General features: G+C 37.5%; 2 protein-coding genes across 2 annotated transcripts; one reads left to right on the forward strand and one right to left on the reverse strand.

Moving 5' to 3' along the window:
• Positions 1 to 1,608: 1,608 nt before the first annotated feature.
• LOC119192556 (E3 ubiquitin-protein ligase SH3RF3-like) lies at positions 1,609 to 11,639 on the forward strand (the record flags this gene model as incomplete). The annotated part of the gene is given in 18 exon segments (XM_037446368.1): positions 1,609 to 1,670; positions 1,673 to 1,722; positions 2,350 to 2,449; positions 3,382 to 3,508; positions 3,893 to 3,908; positions 4,038 to 4,703; positions 4,705 to 4,914; positions 4,916 to 5,028; positions 5,127 to 5,201; positions 5,253 to 5,331; positions 5,665 to 5,817; positions 6,228 to 6,261; positions 6,922 to 6,989; positions 7,312 to 7,496; positions 9,050 to 9,097; positions 9,130 to 9,216; positions 10,125 to 10,229; positions 10,476 to 11,639. Coding segments are annotated over 18 exon segments (2,356 nt in total), but the record flags the coding sequence as incomplete, so codon positions are not given.
• Positions 11,640 to 16,517: 4,878 nt separating this feature from the next.
• Positions 16,518 to 17,144, reverse strand: LOC119192555. The gene has a single exon (XM_037446367.1). The coding sequence runs from the start codon at positions 17,142 to 17,144 to the stop codon at positions 16,518 to 16,520; it is 627 nt and encodes a 208-aa protein (XP_037302264.1).
• Positions 17,145 to 18,314: the final 1,170 nt, after the last annotated feature.

The following is an 18,314-nucleotide window of genomic DNA, read 5'->3' on the forward strand; positions in this document are numbered from 1 at the left end:
CGATGTAACTGATTTACGTGATACAAATGATATGGCTAATTAGTGGAGAGTAAGTGGCTATTGTAGAGTTGTGTAAATAATTAGGCTAGCTCGGCCTACCATTGTAGAAGATTGGTGGATGGCAGTTTTGATGCGTTATGTACGGTCCAGTAGATGAGATATATACTATAAATTCTTACATTTTTAACGCATAAATGTAATAAATGCAAATCGTCCTAATAATACTTATATGCATTTCGAAAGCGGAGCCAGCAGGAATCGGGTAACGGGTTATATGGACCCTTCGCCACTGCGATCCAGTATATTGGTAGTTTTGATGCGTTGTGCAGTCAGAAAGCTGGGAGACCCATTACATATCTCCTCATTTTTGTTTTCTCTTGTCAGTAATGAGCTTAACTTGTTTTGCCGAGGCGGTGTCCTGTCGGGTGGCCACTGATAAGAGAAGAATCTTTTCTAGCCCACTGTTGGGCATATAAGTACTTGGGCATAATACTTCATTCATTATTGAAATATTTGATAACATTCGCCCATTCCTTCGCCATCCGCATCCACTTGTACTGATATGTGCAGAACCCGGATATAATAATGTTTGGCGATATTTTCAAGTGTTGCCATATCTAGATAAAGACGTTTCCGGTGATAGGGATATGTCGGCAGTCTTCATTAATAAAATTTCACAAACCTTGTTGATATTATAAATTTCTTTTCGTATAAAATACATTAGCATTAAAGTTTTCTGTAATGAAAACACTATCCATGAACAGTTACAATGCTAGAGATATTGAGTGTCATTTCCAAGTATTTTATGAATGTTAAGTGATTGTAACCAGTTTTGTGGACTTAATAAAGAGAGAAAAATGTCGACTAAGATGTTTTTTTTTTTAGTTTTGGACCTAATGTATAACAATACAGGGGCCTTATTCTCTATCTCGCACGTTATTTTAACAGGGCCCTTATTCTGTAAGATAGTGTAAACGCGTAACGCGGCCGTGTCATGTTATCTTCGAGAAATTTGCGTGGAATGGTATTCTGTAAGCCAAATTTCTATAGTCCTAAACATGATGCGTTGTGTTACGCACTGGGGCCTTATTCTCTATCCCGCACGTTATTTTGACAGTGCGTAACAAGATCTTACAGAATAAGGGCCCAGGTGCACCCACTTCTCCGTGTGTATTCGCTTCCATGATGTGATAGGGGCGAGCCTGACCATATCAGGCTCAATTTCTTACTCCGGGCTGATACTGAGTAGAAAAAACCTTATATCACTTTGCCCGATACGGGGAACGAACCCAAGACCTCAGGCACTGCAGTCGTATTGCAATACAACTATGCCACCGAGGCAGTCGGTCAATTAGTTACCGCGAAAATATCGAGACGAGCAAACCATTTTTACTGGTAAAACTGGTACTTATGTATGTCCTTCAAACGGAGCGTGAAGAAGCAATTATGCCGGCCGGCATGACTGTGCGACTGTCCAGAGATGCTTGTATCTTTGGTCGGCCGGCACTTCTATAGGCTTCAACTTCGCTTAACATCAGGTGCAGTGAAGCCACTTTGCTGAGCTAATATAAGAAAAAAAACCTTATGTAATGACTTCTTGCATTCCAGTGACCTGTCGTTCAAGAAGGGCGAGACGATACTCCTGCAGAAGAAGTTGGACACGTTCTGGTACCAGGGGAGTGCTCCGGCAGGACCGGCATGTTCCCCATCACTTTTGTGCAGGTGTGTGTAGATAGGGACTAGATTGAGGGGTTTTGGGTAACTAAGGCCATTATTGAAACATGGATAATAGGGTACCGGACTAATTTTTGTTCTTTACTATTATCAAATATTTACATAATATAAATTATAACACAGAAGGAATTATTAAAATCCGTTAAAAAATCAACAAGTTATAAGTCTTTGAATTTCGATGGAAGGGGTAATTAACAAGAAACAGAAAAGAGACGAAATACCCACTTGTGACGTCATCACAAGTGCACTTCACCACTTCTGCACATTACAATATTTTAAATATGAATTACTCGCCTATTTTTTAACCAATTTTTATGCAGTTTTCGCAGGGTACTTTCTTTATCGTATTATTAACCATTACATATAGAATAATGTACAAAATCAAGCATAGGCCGGTCCCTATTTATCTTTGTGTTGAATTTCATAGACTATATGTTAATATCATCAGTCGGGAATAGGCCACTACTGAACATAGGCCTCCCCATTGAGCGCCACAGGGACCGGTTCTGGGCCGCCCTCATCCATCGGACTCCGGCGACCCTCACCACTAAATGCTTTATTTATATGTTGATATTAATAAAAGCATTCGTAAACAAGTCTATGTAATATTTTCAGGTTGTAGTCCCGTTGCCGATTCCGACAGCTCTTTGCAAGGCGATGTACGACTTTAGGATGACGGCGCCCGACGAGGAAGGCTGCTTGGTTTTCGACAAAGGTAATTATTAAAAACATATCGAATTGATATACTTTTCGTTTTATCACGTACGTAAATAACCAAACAAACAAAAACAAACAAAACTTTATATGCAAGCGTTGGATAGGGGCCACTAGGGAATGAATTTCTAAAAAACCGTTTTCAGTGTTCACCTTTGTCGAACCCTTAGAACAAAGGTGATGGAACTCAAAAAAAATATTTGTGGGAAACGAATAAAAAATATTTGAATACAATATAGAAGGCAGTGAAGGGCAGTCGTGGGAAGTGAGAATCTCTGTTTCCATTCTATAATTTAATCTTTTCTCGTCATAGGGCATGCTTTGAAGAGTCCTTATTAAAAAATCAAAAAATATAAATTTTGAGTTAGGTAAATTTAGTTCTAAGGGTGCGATGTAACGTAATCAAATCTTATGTGGCTTAAACTAGAAATGGCGAACCTTTATTGGTGCACTTTCTGTTATTTATGAACTCAAAATAACACACATGTAACGTGCCGTCGAGGGTGTGCCCCTTATTCTGTTTTTTCAATCCCAACCATATTTTTCATGTTCAAAAACAAAGATTATAATTACCTATAGAAACTACCTACATACGATTAAAAATATATCATGATTAAAGAGGTACATTCGTCAATAATTATGATTGGCGTGGTCAAATTATTTTCTCGTGTTCCATCGGTTCACCAAACCTGGATTTTTTTTAAATTTAATTTAAAAAACTGATGTGCAAACATAGTACATGCTATAAGTAAAAGGTATGAAACCGTACAAACATTTTGTTGACATCGACTAGAATCCGACACGCATTAGGTATTCTTAGTGAGACACTTAAATAATAATATTAATAAAGTTGGTGCTTAAATGGCTTAAACTCTACGTCGGCGGTTAGTGTGAAAAATGTATGAATTTTAAATAAATAATATATCATTGCAGGTGCAATCATCACGGTGCACCGGCGCGTGGACGAGAACTGGGCGGAGGGGCGACTCGACCAGCGCGTGGGCATCTTCCCCATCGCCTTCGTCGAGTTCAACCAGCCCGCCAACCAGATCATATACGGGTAACGATTTATCATCATCTTTTTTTTTATTTGGTTCCCAACTTGAATTATATAATCTTATACACTCTTATTCTTTAAAATAATTTAATTACATAACACAATAATGTCTATACGAATATCATAAAGGGAAACGTTTGTTTGTAGGGGTTAATCTCTGGAATTACTGAATCGATTTTGAATTTTTTTTTCATTAATAAAAACTTACATTACTCTTGAGTGTTATGGGTAACTTAAAATATTTATCCCAAAAAAACTTATTCACGCGAGCAAAGCCGCGAACAACAGCTAGTTATTCAAAATATGACTATACCGCTCAAGGCTTTGCTGCTTCATTTTCTACTTTCAAAGAAATTATCCGAGGTCTTGTTTGTAAAAATAACATAGACGCCACCCTAACTTCGTATTAGCAACGATCAGAAAGAAAAAAAATATTTATTGGCCCCTGGTTGAGTGGTAAACATAATTTATAATAAATTTAAGTACTTATAAATATAGGTACTCAGATACTCAAAAAAATATAAATTTTCAGCACGCGCACAGATACCCGCAAATATCGATGTCGACGCCGGCCGGGGGTCAGAATAAGTACCAGAACGTGGCGACGATGAGCCAGTCGCACCCGACCTTCCACGGCACGCAACTCCTGGCGCCGCAGCAGGTCCTCGCGCCGCAGCAGGTCCTGGCGCCGCAGCAAGTCCTCGCGCATGCGCCGCGCGCCATCCTCGAGCCCGCACACACCAAGCACTCGCTCGACCTCATCCACTTCAATACGCACAGCAAGCAGGGCGGCGTGCTGCAGAGCGTCTCGCGCATCGGCGACAACTACGACCGCCTCCGCGCCGGCAAGTACGACAACACGCCCGCGCACAAGCTCGACACCACTTACCAGAACGTGCGCACCCACGAACACTTCCCTGTCTCCAACTTCAGCGCGAACAACCTCAGCTCCGACTCCAGCTCCAGCATGAATACGCCGTCGGTCGGCGTCAGCTCCTCTACGCCCAACACCAGCTCCAACTCGAGCTCGTGCGAGAGCAATGACCCCAGCACGCCCAGCTCCCCCGACAACAACACCGAGCGGAACGCGACCGTCGTCGCCGCCGCCAACGACGCCAACGACGCCGAGGAACCCGAGCCGAGGGACGAGCAGGAGCCGCTCAACACCTCCATGGGAGTGATGAGCTTGAACGAGAGCTTCCACCGCGACCAACACCTCACTCAACGTCAGTCTGCCGCCGTCTGAGAGTCCCAAGCTCACCGCGGGCACGAGTACGCAGACGCAGGAGAGTCAGGAGAGCGAGGTGCGGCTCGACGCGCCATCGTCGAGTAAGACCGTGCTGCGGTCCAGTGGGCCAGAGTCGCTGCTGTTCGGGCTGGGGCTGCAGGCCGCGCTGTCGCCCTCCAACCGGCAAGGAGGGGAACTACATGGTGGCGCGGGCCCATCGGGACCATCACCACAGAGAGAAGAGACACAGTTTGACGCCCTCCTCGCATCTGCAGGGAAATCATACGCCGAACCGGTGAGGGATTATGTTATTATGCCGAAAGAGTAGCCGATGTCGAGATATAATGTTGATGGTAATATGGTTTGTCTGAATGTATGTGTATGTGTGTGCAGTCACTCTGCGGAGATCGTGGCGACGTCGCTGTTGGACGCGGCGGAGCGCCGGCGGCGTCGGTCTCGCAGCTCGGAGCGTGGGGCCCACACCCCCACTCGTCCGCCCCCCTCCACACTACCGCACAGCCGCCCTCCTGCCCGCCCCTACCTCGCACTCTACCCCTATCGACCGCAGAAACCGGACGAACTCGAACTTAAAAAGGAGGTAAGTAAAAAAGATTTTTAAAGTCATAGCAACATGAGTTATATTAGAAACTAAGATATTTTTATACCTTTTGTTATCATTTTTTATAAATATTTTACTTTTTAAACAAAGTGTTGATTCTTATTAACTTAACCGCCTCATTCACGCTACTGATTTCTACCCTTACTGAAACTCAACATCACTTACCCTGTGTTGTTTTATCCATGGTCAAACAAAGTTGATGATCTTATTGCACTGTACGATGCGCCCTGCTGTGAATTCGCTCGCAATTCGCCAGTGTGATAAGAGCCTTAACGTTTCCTGACCAGTGATGAAACAATTCGGTCTTAGTAGTAAATTATAATATATCGATCAGGTATCTACACGGTGACGGAGAGGTGTCGTGACGGATGGTTCAAGGGTTGTTCGGAGCGGTCCCAGCGGTTCGGCGTGTTCCCCGGGAACTACGTCGCTCCCGCAGGGAACATCCGGGCTAAGGCTGATAAGGTAAAACTTTTCACTTTGGATAAAAATAATAGATACAAATACATTCGTGTAAATAGTGTGGAGTAAATTCATAATCATTTTTTTTAGACTTTTTTAACTGTATTGTAAGAAGAATGATCTTTGCGACTCTCGTATTTCATGCTTGTTTTTCATTATTCCACACGCGTGTAAAGCATGCTAAAACTTTAATGTATATATCGGTTTACGTGTGCGAGTGCGTGCACAGCGTGCGTGTGCGCTGGGCCCTTATTCTGTATCATAGTGTAAACGCATAACGCGGCCGTGTCATGTTATTTTCAAGAAATGTGCGTGGAATGGTATTCTGTAAGCCAAATTTCTATGATCCTAAACATGATGCGTTGTGTTACGTCCTTGTTACGCACTGTTAACCCGCCCCCGCCGCGCCCACCGCGCCGCCGCGCGCGCGCACGCCGCCCGCTAATGGTAACACACGTCTGCACAGGGGGTGGCGAACCATTGCCACGAGGCCAAATTATTCCGCCACGCTTGTAATATTCCAACAAAAACTTTGTTAGGAAATAAAAAAGGTCGCTCAAAAGACACTCGAATAGATAAAGCCCGCCTTGGACGACATGTTACCGGCAGATTATTATTTATAATAATTGCACGTTAAACAATGAACGTTCGCCATCCCTGACCCATACTAATATAAAGCTGATAAATTTGTTTGACACGCTAATCTCGGAATCTACTAAACCGATGTTCACTTCCAGAGTTTCTTGCTCGTTCTTCTCTGGTGAGAATTGCTTTCCGAACTGATCGTAAAATTATTATTGACGGAATCTAAATAATGTATAACATTTTAGAGATTCAAATAAATCATTTCATTTCACTAATGAAAAGCCACATTACTCCTGAGTGCTATATCCTGGAAAACCATTTATCCTGGTAAATGTTTTTCACATGAGCGAAACCACGAGTAAAGGCTAGTTCTTCATATAAATATATCGTACTCGGTAACTATGTTCTCATACATTTTAACCTATATCATACAAAATTATAATCGCTATAGAAGGAAGTTCTAAATTCAATGCCCATATCTAGAAATAAAATATTAACTATATTTACATTATTTATTTTCAGCCCAACCTCTAACGTATCCATGGAGTTCGCAAAGTCAACAGCCACAAAGCATAACTAGATCTGATAAGGTATATATAATATTTGATAACTTCTGCAAACACCTAAAACTTGTCGAAATTTTATATATCTTCTAAATAATATTTTTTTATAAAACCTTATTAGAGCAACGAGCAAGTATTCCTCATTATAGTAAAAAACTCATTTTAATTATTTAAAATAAATATTGATTGTGTAACCATGCCTCATACTTATTTGTTTTCTTTTATTTTTCTCTATGGTTGTGCAATAATATAATATTATTATTATTATTTATGAATCCATAAAAATAAATTTTATCACAGTTTACAAATAACTTTGGTTCCCATATAAAACCCGACAAAACAATTGCAGCAACCAAAAGAGCTGAAACTGAAAACCGACCGCTTGACAATATCGACTGGCGTTAGTCTGATGAAGCGGTTGGCCGCCATGAAGAAGTGCAAGTCGCCGCCCGCCGTCGGCTACAGCATCGACAACCCCGTGTTCGAGGACGCCGCCTCACTGCCACACGACAGGCGACACCCCGTACATGTCAGGTCAGTCACTGACATGTATATTGTATGTCAATATCCAGCCGCATTTAGTCAGAGCAATTGTTTTAAAATCACCGTACGTAATTACAGTTAACAATTGTCGTATGAATTTATTGTTGCTTGCAATTTTAAGCCATAATTGCGTACGATTATTGCAAGCAATAATTGATTCGTCTGAATGAGACTAGTGAACCGAGTGGTCGTGTGTGAAGTTATTGGTTTGCATTCTATAATTTTACTAATGGCTGTTTTCAATAATCGATCCTAATCTATTTTTCAATCTGTCTCATAAATGGACCAATCAGAACAGTTTTATTTGACATGCTTACAAATGAGTTATTTTGATTGGTTCATTCTCTGAATCGGATTGAAGATTAAAATTGAGATCGTTTATTAAAACGGCTGTAAATCCGTAATTATTTTTTTTGTTTGATTACCTTTTTATAATAATAAGGGATACAATGGAGCAAGTTTTCTATAGCAGATAAAACATATATCAAACACACAAACCACTCGATTCGCTTATTTATCTGAAAATCAAAGCCAATAAATAAACTCTTGTGATTGTCTATGAAATATTTATACCATGGCAAAGAAAATATTAAAAAAGTCTTAACTTTGCATGACTTACAATAAAAACTAAAAACTAATAAATAAATCTATTGGTAATGAAAACAATGTATTAGTTGTGTTGGTTTATTAACCATTATCATAAATTGTAAAATATATTAAAAATAATATATTAATAAAAAAAACCTATTCATATAATAACTTTTGAATCTCAAAATATTTTAATGATAAAGCTATGTGGTATTCATTTATGTTGCAGTTTTTTTGTAATTTGCATTAGATAGAATGCAGCTTGATTAAATAATAATATTATTTGTTCGAGTGTTGTGTTGAATATTGGGAAATAGTTACTGATAAATTAGTTTATAGAAAATAAAACAGATAAAAAAATGGGTATATTAAAAATACAAATATATTTACATTTGACAATAGGTCAAAATATATCAAAAACATTTAGATATGGCACTCAAAACTCGAATTTTTGTTGCAATAAAAATAGCTAAAAAAATACTTTTATACATCATCACAAATCATATCAATGGGCCACTATTGAATTGTGTTGTGCGCATGCGTTTGTTTTCAAAGCTAGTGAGTTTGTCCTCGTGTTCGGGACGTTTCGTTTGGTCTGTACCGTGTATGTGCGAGCTAACACCACCCTTTGTCACTGCATTTGTGTGTACGATATGAATGTGTCGACAAATCAACAAACACGGCTTCACTATATATAAAACAAAACAAACAAATCTTTTAAGTTTTAACTATTAGAATTATATCGTGTTAAAAATAATTTTATATGAAAGTACTAGTTTATTTATCTATGTGAATTTTGCCAAATTATTCATTTCGAATGAAATCCCGGGGATGTTTTATACAGGAATGCAATATTAGTTAAAAATATCATTACCTATTATAATATAAAAAAAATCAACAAGTGTATATTGACGTGTCGACACTAAATCCACTAACGGGGCCGGACGGGGTCGCAGGTCGGGCTCGTGTCCGTCGCAACTGCTGCGGGCGCTGCCTGCGGGGGGTCACACGGGGGCCGCCGGGGCCCCGGGGGGCACGGGGGGCGCGGGGGGCACGGGGCCGAACGCTCGCGGCACAAGGAGCGGCCCGCCGCACTCGCCGTGCACGATCACCACTCGCACAGGTTGGACGCACTCGGGGGAGGCACGCTCTGGAAACCACTTCGTGTGATAGGCGGAGAGATTCGTTATACGTTACCCTCGTCTCTGTTGATAATGATTTAGGGCTGACAATGTGTTGTTGCTAATAATGATATTAACTCGTCACTCACAATGTCTAACTATGACACACAAAGTATGATAAATCAATGATAATATTAAATTATTGACTTAGTCCTGATTAGCGCTTTGTCAGCTATTCACGACTGACTTTTCTTCACGATCTTCCACCACAGCTACCCTACCGTACTGGTTAACCATATTTATAATTACCCCTAACCACTGAATTACCCTTATCATAGCCATCCCTCACCACTGACTTACCCTTATCACAGACATCCCTCATCACTGACTTACCCTTATCATAGCCATCCCTCACCACTGACTTACCCTTATCACAGCCATCCCTCACCACTGACTTTCCCTTATCATAGCTATCCTTCACCACTAACTTACCCTTATCACAGCCATCCCTCTCCACGTATAATTCCCATTATGACCATCCTCCACCACTGACTATCCCTCTCCACCATTGACATCTGTACGTCATCACTTGTCAATGAACAATTTACCACCTCTCTATCAAAATTTTCTCGTCATTTATTTTTTTCCACGTATATCCCATCTATCATCAGAGGTGGTTTCCAGCCGACGCATTCCGCCTACGAGCTTTTTTGTATTGTTTTTGCTTGTTTCACTTTTTGTTTGTTGTGTTGCTTACCGTCATACACGCATTCATCGATTTACCTCACAGTTTAATATTCATTTTGCACTAAACTAATAAATCATTAAAATTAAAATTACTTATAAATTTTCAAATAAAATAAAAGTTATAAGACTTAGTATTAAAACAACGAAGGTTGTACATATACAGGCAAGGCACGGAGGGTCCGTGGCAGTCGCAGCATCGAAAATCTCAGTCGCTCGACGTCACCGCGAGCCGGAAGGACAGGCATCATTCCCAACCTGTTAAAGAGAGGTAAATTATTTTGAGATTGGTTCAATAAATGAAACCATATACTTATTTTCTTGAAAACAACATTTTATGATAAGTTATTCTTACCATAGATGTAAAATAAAGAAGTGTGAGTTACGAACGTAATAAATATTCATAAAAAGTAATTTTGATTTATTGACTTAACGCTGGCATCAAGTCTCCTTGGTAAATCAGGATTTTATTTAAACACCCAATACTTTGTATAAAGTAAAGATCTTCTCCCACCAGATTCCGCTGCATAGTCCCCTACCCGCCGAACTCCGAGTACGAGTTGGAGCTGAAGGTGGACGACATCGTGTTGGTGTCGAAGAAGCGCGGCGACGGGTGGTACAAGGGCACGCTGCAGCGCACCGGACGCACCGGACTGTTTCCGGCCTCCTTCGTGCAGAGCTGTCCGCAGGAATGACACCGGCCCACGCACAGTAGGTTCGGGACTTTATTTTAGATATACGGCCGGTTAAATAAACGCCTATAGAATGCCGCATTTTTTTTTAATAGAAAAGATGTCAAAAGGGACAGTTCAAGTCTTACGTAACGGAATTTTTGAAGATTTTTGAACTCCCCACCCCCTATGTAACGCGCCATAACGTTCTCCTGTACGCCCCTGCCCCCCTCCAAAAGTTACGTAACTCTAAAGTGTCAATTTTTTTTGGAATATTCACAATTATTTTACGCAAAATACCGAAAAATCGCTAAAATACTTTTGTTATTGTTTTACAATAAAAAAAAACAATGTTACATAATGCTTTGTACGAGACGCTCTTCCCGCCCCTGTAACGCATCGTAACGTTTCACAAGAAAAAATTGCGTTACGTAATACTTGAACGTCTCCAAAGGCTGATCAATAGTCGATTATTTAACCGACCGTGCGGTTACCTCACTAATACAATTTTGTACACATCTATTATATTTATATTATGTCTTACTATTCTCCGTCTGGCGTTAAACATCCCTAAAAATAGCAAGAAATACATATGTGTAGATATGAAAGATGTTTGCAACATTTGTGAGTAAGGCGGTTAGTGTTTTATAAACGGTTCCAGTTTGTTTACAGTCTAAATTTGTTATATGTATGTGGACAAAGTAAAGTTTATGATGTCACAAATATGTAAGAAATGGGTTTGAAAAAATGACAGTTAAAATCTTTTGAGTTCTGTCATTTGAGACAAATTGTTATTAAATTAGAATGTGTGTTATTTATACGAGCCAGAGACGGCCGAACTAACTTGTCCACATCATTATAACCGATTTTGCCTGATTATAAGGGGGTTAAGCTTTTACAAAGTTAATTTCAAGTTTTGATGTCGAAATAAACGGTGTCTTTGAGTGTATCGCACGAGCAATGAATGTGTAACTCAGTACAAAATACTAAAAAATTGCGCGAAACAGCGCCATCTGTATATTTCACTTTCATATAATTTCTCAAGAGTGGATGACTCGATGATGAAATTTTAAAAATACATATTTTCGCTGTAATATAAAATTATTATAGAAAAATATTAATCATATTTTTCCATGTTGTAATTTCATTAGATAAATAATTTGACGATTTTTTATACACCTGTTGACAACAAAAATATTTTTGGTCCGTTTTTATCCATTTCGAATGATTTTACTTCCAACTGAGAAGGGGCTTAATGCTCTCAAATTCCAATATAGGACGCGAATACCACGACTGATGCAGTACTGCCGTTTATAACCTTTTGTAAATACACAAATCTTTACAAACTCTTCCGTGTAAACCTTTCATTTAATCGAACAACGCGGGCCAAAAAAATGAGTCCATAGAGAAAAATGTATTTTTATAGTTAGAAAAAAAAAAAAAGTTTAATATTGTCGATCCATATTGATAGATGTATTTTGAATTCAGCTTTATCATCGTTACTTAGTAGTTGTGGCGTGTTATTAGATGGCATTTGAATTTTTCTTTTGGAAATTACATAAATGAAGAGATTAAAATTTATATGAAAATTGCGTTTGGGGCTTATGACAGTGCTTTAGAATCGTTGATTGAAATGTAAAAAAAAATATAAAGAATTTAAAAGCCCTGTAGAACACTGTTAAAATGAAATAGTTCAAATGAAAATGCCTCTAGTGACGCCAATGTTAGCTTTAAAACTCACTTGCGTGCACAAAACCGAAAGCAATAAAATATATTATATTTTAACTCCGAGAGAGATTGATAAACATTGTAATATATTATTTTTCAAATATTTTTTCAACTTGAATAATGTAGTTTTACCGCAGGCAAGTGGAATCATGTTTTTAACATTAGACGACGTTCTTGTAGCTTAGCGTAAGTGTAATATTATTTAATTCTACATTTAGTTGATTACATACTGTTGACGCTTATTATTTTTTAAAATGGTACTTTCGTTTTCGTTTTAAGACACTGCCATATTTGTTTACAAGGTAAAGTTTGAATTTCCGTTTTGATATTAGGCGATAGTAGTCGATTCAAGTGATCGAATAACTATGTTTTTTATAGAAATTACTTAGCTATCTAAAGTGGTCAGTTTTAAGCTCTATTTATATTAGAAATTAATAACTTATAATAAACGAACATTAAAGATTCGGATTTAATTAGCTAAATATACTGAAAGCATATTTTTAAATGAATAAGACTGTATTATATATAGTGTTTTATTAAGTTTAAACAACTAACAGTTATTCTACATTCATGTAATGTTAACACATAGGTGATATATCCGATCGTAAATAAATCGTTTTCTTTCGTACCGAGTAGTTTTTAGAGAGATTTTTTAGTGTCATTGTATGTTTGTTAAAGTGCACAGTTTTTGTGGCCTGAAGTTTATTGATCAAATTACGCGTATCATTCACAATCAATTTAAAAAAATTGTCGATTTATGTATTTTTGGCGAACGCAATCGCACAATTGGAATTTCATTTTCCCCAAAAGTCGGAAAATATGAACTATTCCCTTTTTATCCCATGCATTAGGCTAGACCGTTTATGAACTAGGCTCCACTACTTTAGAGATTTTGATATATGTTATTATGAGAGTAAGATTCTTATTGTATATAATAATGTATATGTAAAGAATGGTCCGGTGGAACCCAAATCATAAACGGTAAAGTAGCCTAACAAGTAATTATATTGATTAATTGTTATCTCAACTTTTAAATGAATCTGAATAATGAATTGAGACTACTAATCAATGAAATGTTAAGGGTTTAATAATATGCAACAAAATTAACATTGAATTGTAAATCGATATCATGTTGTTTTAGTCAAAAATCTATTATTTCGGAATCGATTGTGTATGTTGTTTAAATCGATTGTATCGATTTTCATCAATGTAAGGTTTAGAATTTTCGAACGTCAGGTTGCAGATAGTGACATTTTGAACCATATTTTTTTGTATAAAACCGATTAATAACTTAACCGCTCAACTATCTTTAGATTTTAGACTTATCTGAGAGTTGTGTACATTACGAGTATGACTTTTGTGTTGTTTAAAAAAATAACTAACAATAATTTTGAGCGCGTGTTGACAGAAATATAGTTTTCATTTTGCTTTATTTTGTGATTATATTTTAAAACCTTAACAAGGATGTATCAAAGTATTTTTTGTATTGAGTAAAGTGAGTAATATGCCTTTCCAAATGGAATAGTTTTCTTATTATTACTCTACTAAATAGAAGAATATAAATGGAAATGCTGTCATACATACGTGTTTACTCGCAATTGAAAATTGTATGTGGAAAGAACTGACTTGGTTTAATATTTTATTTTATTTATGAAAAGGCAGTATGTGATGGGTTCCTTTGTTGAAGCTGTTTAAAGAAAAAAAAGAAAAAAATATAATTAACTTTATATTTTTAATAGTAAAAGCTTTACCATAATGTATTTTTATATATATTGTGAAAGGGATAATAATTAAATCAGGTACATTATGATCATTTTGCTGTGCCCGTATTAAAAAAAAAACCTTAGGACCTTAAAAAGAGGGTCTTCAATGATAATGTTACAACACTAGTTCATCGATTTCTTTTTCATACAATTTCATATCGTCACAATCTGCATAAACGTTGTTAATTAATACAGTTACGAAGTGAAATTCTGGTTAAACACCAACGAACTGTGAAGTAACACTAATCGAGCCTGTAATATTAATAAATTTATTTTTTAACCGTATGTGCACTCACATACGTAATCGATTACAATTTTAAAAATAAACACCAATAGCCAGGCAAAGGAACCGAGCACATACATCTATCGTTATTACTATTAATATTTATTTCCTATTTGTGTTGTGTGCGTTTTGTTGTATGTATCGAATTTAAAACTATTTAACCCACACAACGAATTCCTTAATGTATTTTATTAAAAAAATGTATTATTAATTTGGAATTTACGTTTGAATGTAGTCACAAATTTGAGTATTTATGGAGGGATCCAATGTATTGAAATAACATGCAAAATAATTTGTATATTTTACGATACAATTTCATTGATATGACCTAATTTTCTGATCTCTTTTAAAATAATCCCTTTATTAAACAAACAATTATTGTAAAATAATTCTATAGTTTGTTTATATTGGATCAAACGTTTGTCACAAATGTGTATGTATTGTAATATGTGTGATGAATATTTGACGAGTCGCAAAACCTTAGTTTGTTTTTTGTATAACATTCGCTTTTAGTGTAAACATAAGGGAATCATATCGGAAGTTGATTAGGTAACTTACGAAAAGAAATAAAAAATCTTCTTAACAATTTTATCTTTCATTTGAACCTTATTCATGCTATATTTTAATAATGTTTATTAGATCATAATTGATTGCATGTAAATATTTTAGTGAGCATATCCAATTTTGTTTCGGAACTCTAGTACATTGAATGATGTTCATAAGACTAATGCCCGAATACTCAAACGCTACTCAAATATTTAAGTAGGTCTCAGACAACTTGGTTGGTTGAGTAGCGTTTGAGTATTCGGGCGTAAGGGCGTTATTATTGTTATAAGTGGGAACACACCTTCATAGAGGGTTGATTATGTATTTTATTACCCCCCTAACAATTGTATCCCACGTAAGTGTGTCGCGTTCCGAGATCAGTCTATGTATATCCGGTTCCAATATGCCGGCATAATAGGGTACCGGACTCATTTTTGTTCTTTACTTTTATCAAATATTTACATAATATAAATTATAACACAAGGAATTTTTAAAATCCGGTTAAAAATCAACAAGTTATAAGTCTATGAATTTCGGTGGAAGGGGTAATTAACAAGAAACAGAAAAGAGACGAAATACCCACATGTGACGTCATCGGGAATTACGACGCGTGCGAAAGAAAGAGATGTAGCGATATCCCCACATCGCGCCCACTTCTGCACATTACAATATTTTAAATATGAATTACTCGCTCATTTTTAACCAATTTTATGCAGTTTTCGCAGGAGTACTTCTTTTTCATATTATTAACCATTATATGTAGAATAATGGACAAAATCAAGCATAGGCCGGTCCCCTATTGTGTCGACTGTCGAGCGGTAATCATCTCTCTTAAGTCATCATTCTACTGGACTCCACTCCACTTACCATCAGATGCAGTGGGAGTCACTTGGCTGTGCCCGTATAAAAAATCCCTCACATTATGGTTTAGCAAATAATTGTTTCATTCCTGCTTCAATAAATTAAGAATCCAAAATATAATAAACTTGACGGATAAGTAAACAAAAGTTAACTGTAAATAATTACCCTCCCTTGTCTTGGAGAATGGAAACATGCAAATACGGATGGTACATTAAAATGCAAGGAATTCTACAAAGTGACGTAAGGGCCAGGTCGATACTACGTGTACAACCGCAGCGGGCCCTGTAATGTCACTTAGGTTTAGTGTTTCCGATGTGGATTTTAGGCACTTATTAAGGTTATAACTTAAGGTCCATTTTCATACATTTTGTTTCACCTTTAATCTGGGTAACTAAACAAGTATTGACAAGTAAAGAATTTAAATTCACGTCTAGTTAGTGATTAGTTCTCGCAGTTGAAAGAAAAACGTAAAAATAATTAATATGCATGGATATTTCGTCCTTTAAAATTTCGTCATATTAAATTTGAAAAAATGTGAAACAAAATGTATGAAAAATGGACCTTAAGGCGGAAGTAATAATTTAACCATTGAATGATGGATTAATTGCTCGACTACCTTAAAAACACATTGTTGTAATGTTATAGATTTTATGAAAACAGTTCTAAGTATTCACCAAATAAACAATATACTAACAGAAAGAGCTTTACTAAAGTTCATCCTTAACAAGTTTGAGCATCTCGTCCTCGTCGTCGCTCCACTCGTCAGGGTTGCTTGTCATCTGCCCCAGGGCCTCCATTCGCCGCTCCATGGTCATGCGGTTGAGCAAATGCTCCATCTTCATATGCATGCAGTCATTAAACACTGACGCATACTCGCAGATTTCAAACACGCCTTCTACAACCTCCGAACATTCCTTTACCGCTGTTTTCAAACGTGCAAGCACCTCACTATCATCTCCATACACAGCCCTATTAGCTTCTAGAAGATTCTTTACATTCACTTTATTCTTTGTGATAATGTTGTTCCGTTTTAATATGCAAGCGACGAAGCATTTACCCTGCATTGTGGACTGCGGTATTCTTTTCAAAAAGTGTTCGACGTCGACCATAGACGCTTTGACTTGGCGAGCGCATTCTGTTAAATTCTTTCTAAATGGCTCTACGTCTTCACTCATTTTGTTATAGCGTTCGATATGCTCTTCTTTACTTAACGGTTGGAATGCAATGACGAGGATAAAGGCGGCGCCGAAAATCAAAAATAGCATAAGCGATTGGAAGTCGATCTTAAACATGTTGGTCTCTTGGCGAGGCTGTCGCCGCTTTGCTCTCTTCATGTTGTTAGTCGGTTAATTGGCTTTTATCACGTTATAAAAAGTTACCGCAGCTGACGTGCGAGCTGGTTAGTGGAGCGATTGCACAAACGTATTAAAATTGCCAACGGGCAATCTTGATAAATTTTCGCGTATAAATTTCGTACTGGATGTTTTATTTTGAAACGGTTTTGACGATTAACTCGACTTCCTCTCGGTCTTGTTACCATTTAAAGTCGAGTTGTTTTCGATTATCATTTTGCAACTTCGAGTTGCGTGCAGGCGAACGAATATACATATCGTCCGCTCGGATTCAAATTGAATATAATTGGTCATTTTTACTGTTTTGTAATTACAACACTAGGTTTATGAACATCCGTGGTGGAAAATACATGAACGTGTTAGTAAATAATTTTCATACGTTTTATCAAAGAGGGAGCGAGTGTAGCGCGGTATTTGAGGGCCATTGAACGCGTCGTTACGACCCTTGCGTTCGTTGGCTGGCATTTATACTGAACGAGACAGTTTTTTTTCCTAGGTTATAAATATCAGCTATTTGTGTAGTCTATTCCTAATGCCTTGACATCTCGACATTTTACTAACGGAGAAAGTACTTGGAATTCGAATTTGTAATATTCTTCCACGTACGCCATAATATAAATATAGATCAATTCAAAAAAAATATCATTCCTCAGAAATACAGAAATTACCTTGGTGCCTTCTTAGTCTAGATAGATATACTTAGACAATACGTACAAGGAATTTTCAGCTTCATTAGGTATATTATGTTTAATCTAGCGGATAAACTAAGCCACGAGCAACTTTACATAATATATGTATTGTTACGGGTTTGCCACGAAAAGCCTTTATCCAAATGTAAATCTTCGTTTAAAGTAGGTAAGGATTGATATTTTGTTACGTGAAATTTAGCTACTTTCCTTACTTACTATGGAATTAAAACCCAAAAATAAATTTTCGCAGTTCTATTTCAAATATTCTAAATGTTTTGGGGCACGCACGGCAGTTACCCCATTGCACGTGGTGGTAACTGGAGTGGGTTCTAATAGAATGTCGACTGACGAGAGATGATTACCCTAGACAGTAACACAATTACGCCGGCCTGTTAGGACCGTATCTATAAAGGATGATCCCGGAACGCGTCATATACACGTGGGCCACTATGTGGGGTTTTAA

This window comes from Manduca sexta, unplaced genomic scaffold (assembly GCF_014839805.1).
Source record: "Manduca sexta isolate Smith_Timp_Sample1 unplaced genomic scaffold, JHU_Msex_v1.0 HiC_scaffold_2923, whole genome shotgun sequence".
NCBI lineage: Eukaryota > Metazoa > Arthropoda > Insecta > Lepidoptera > Sphingidae > Manduca > Manduca sexta.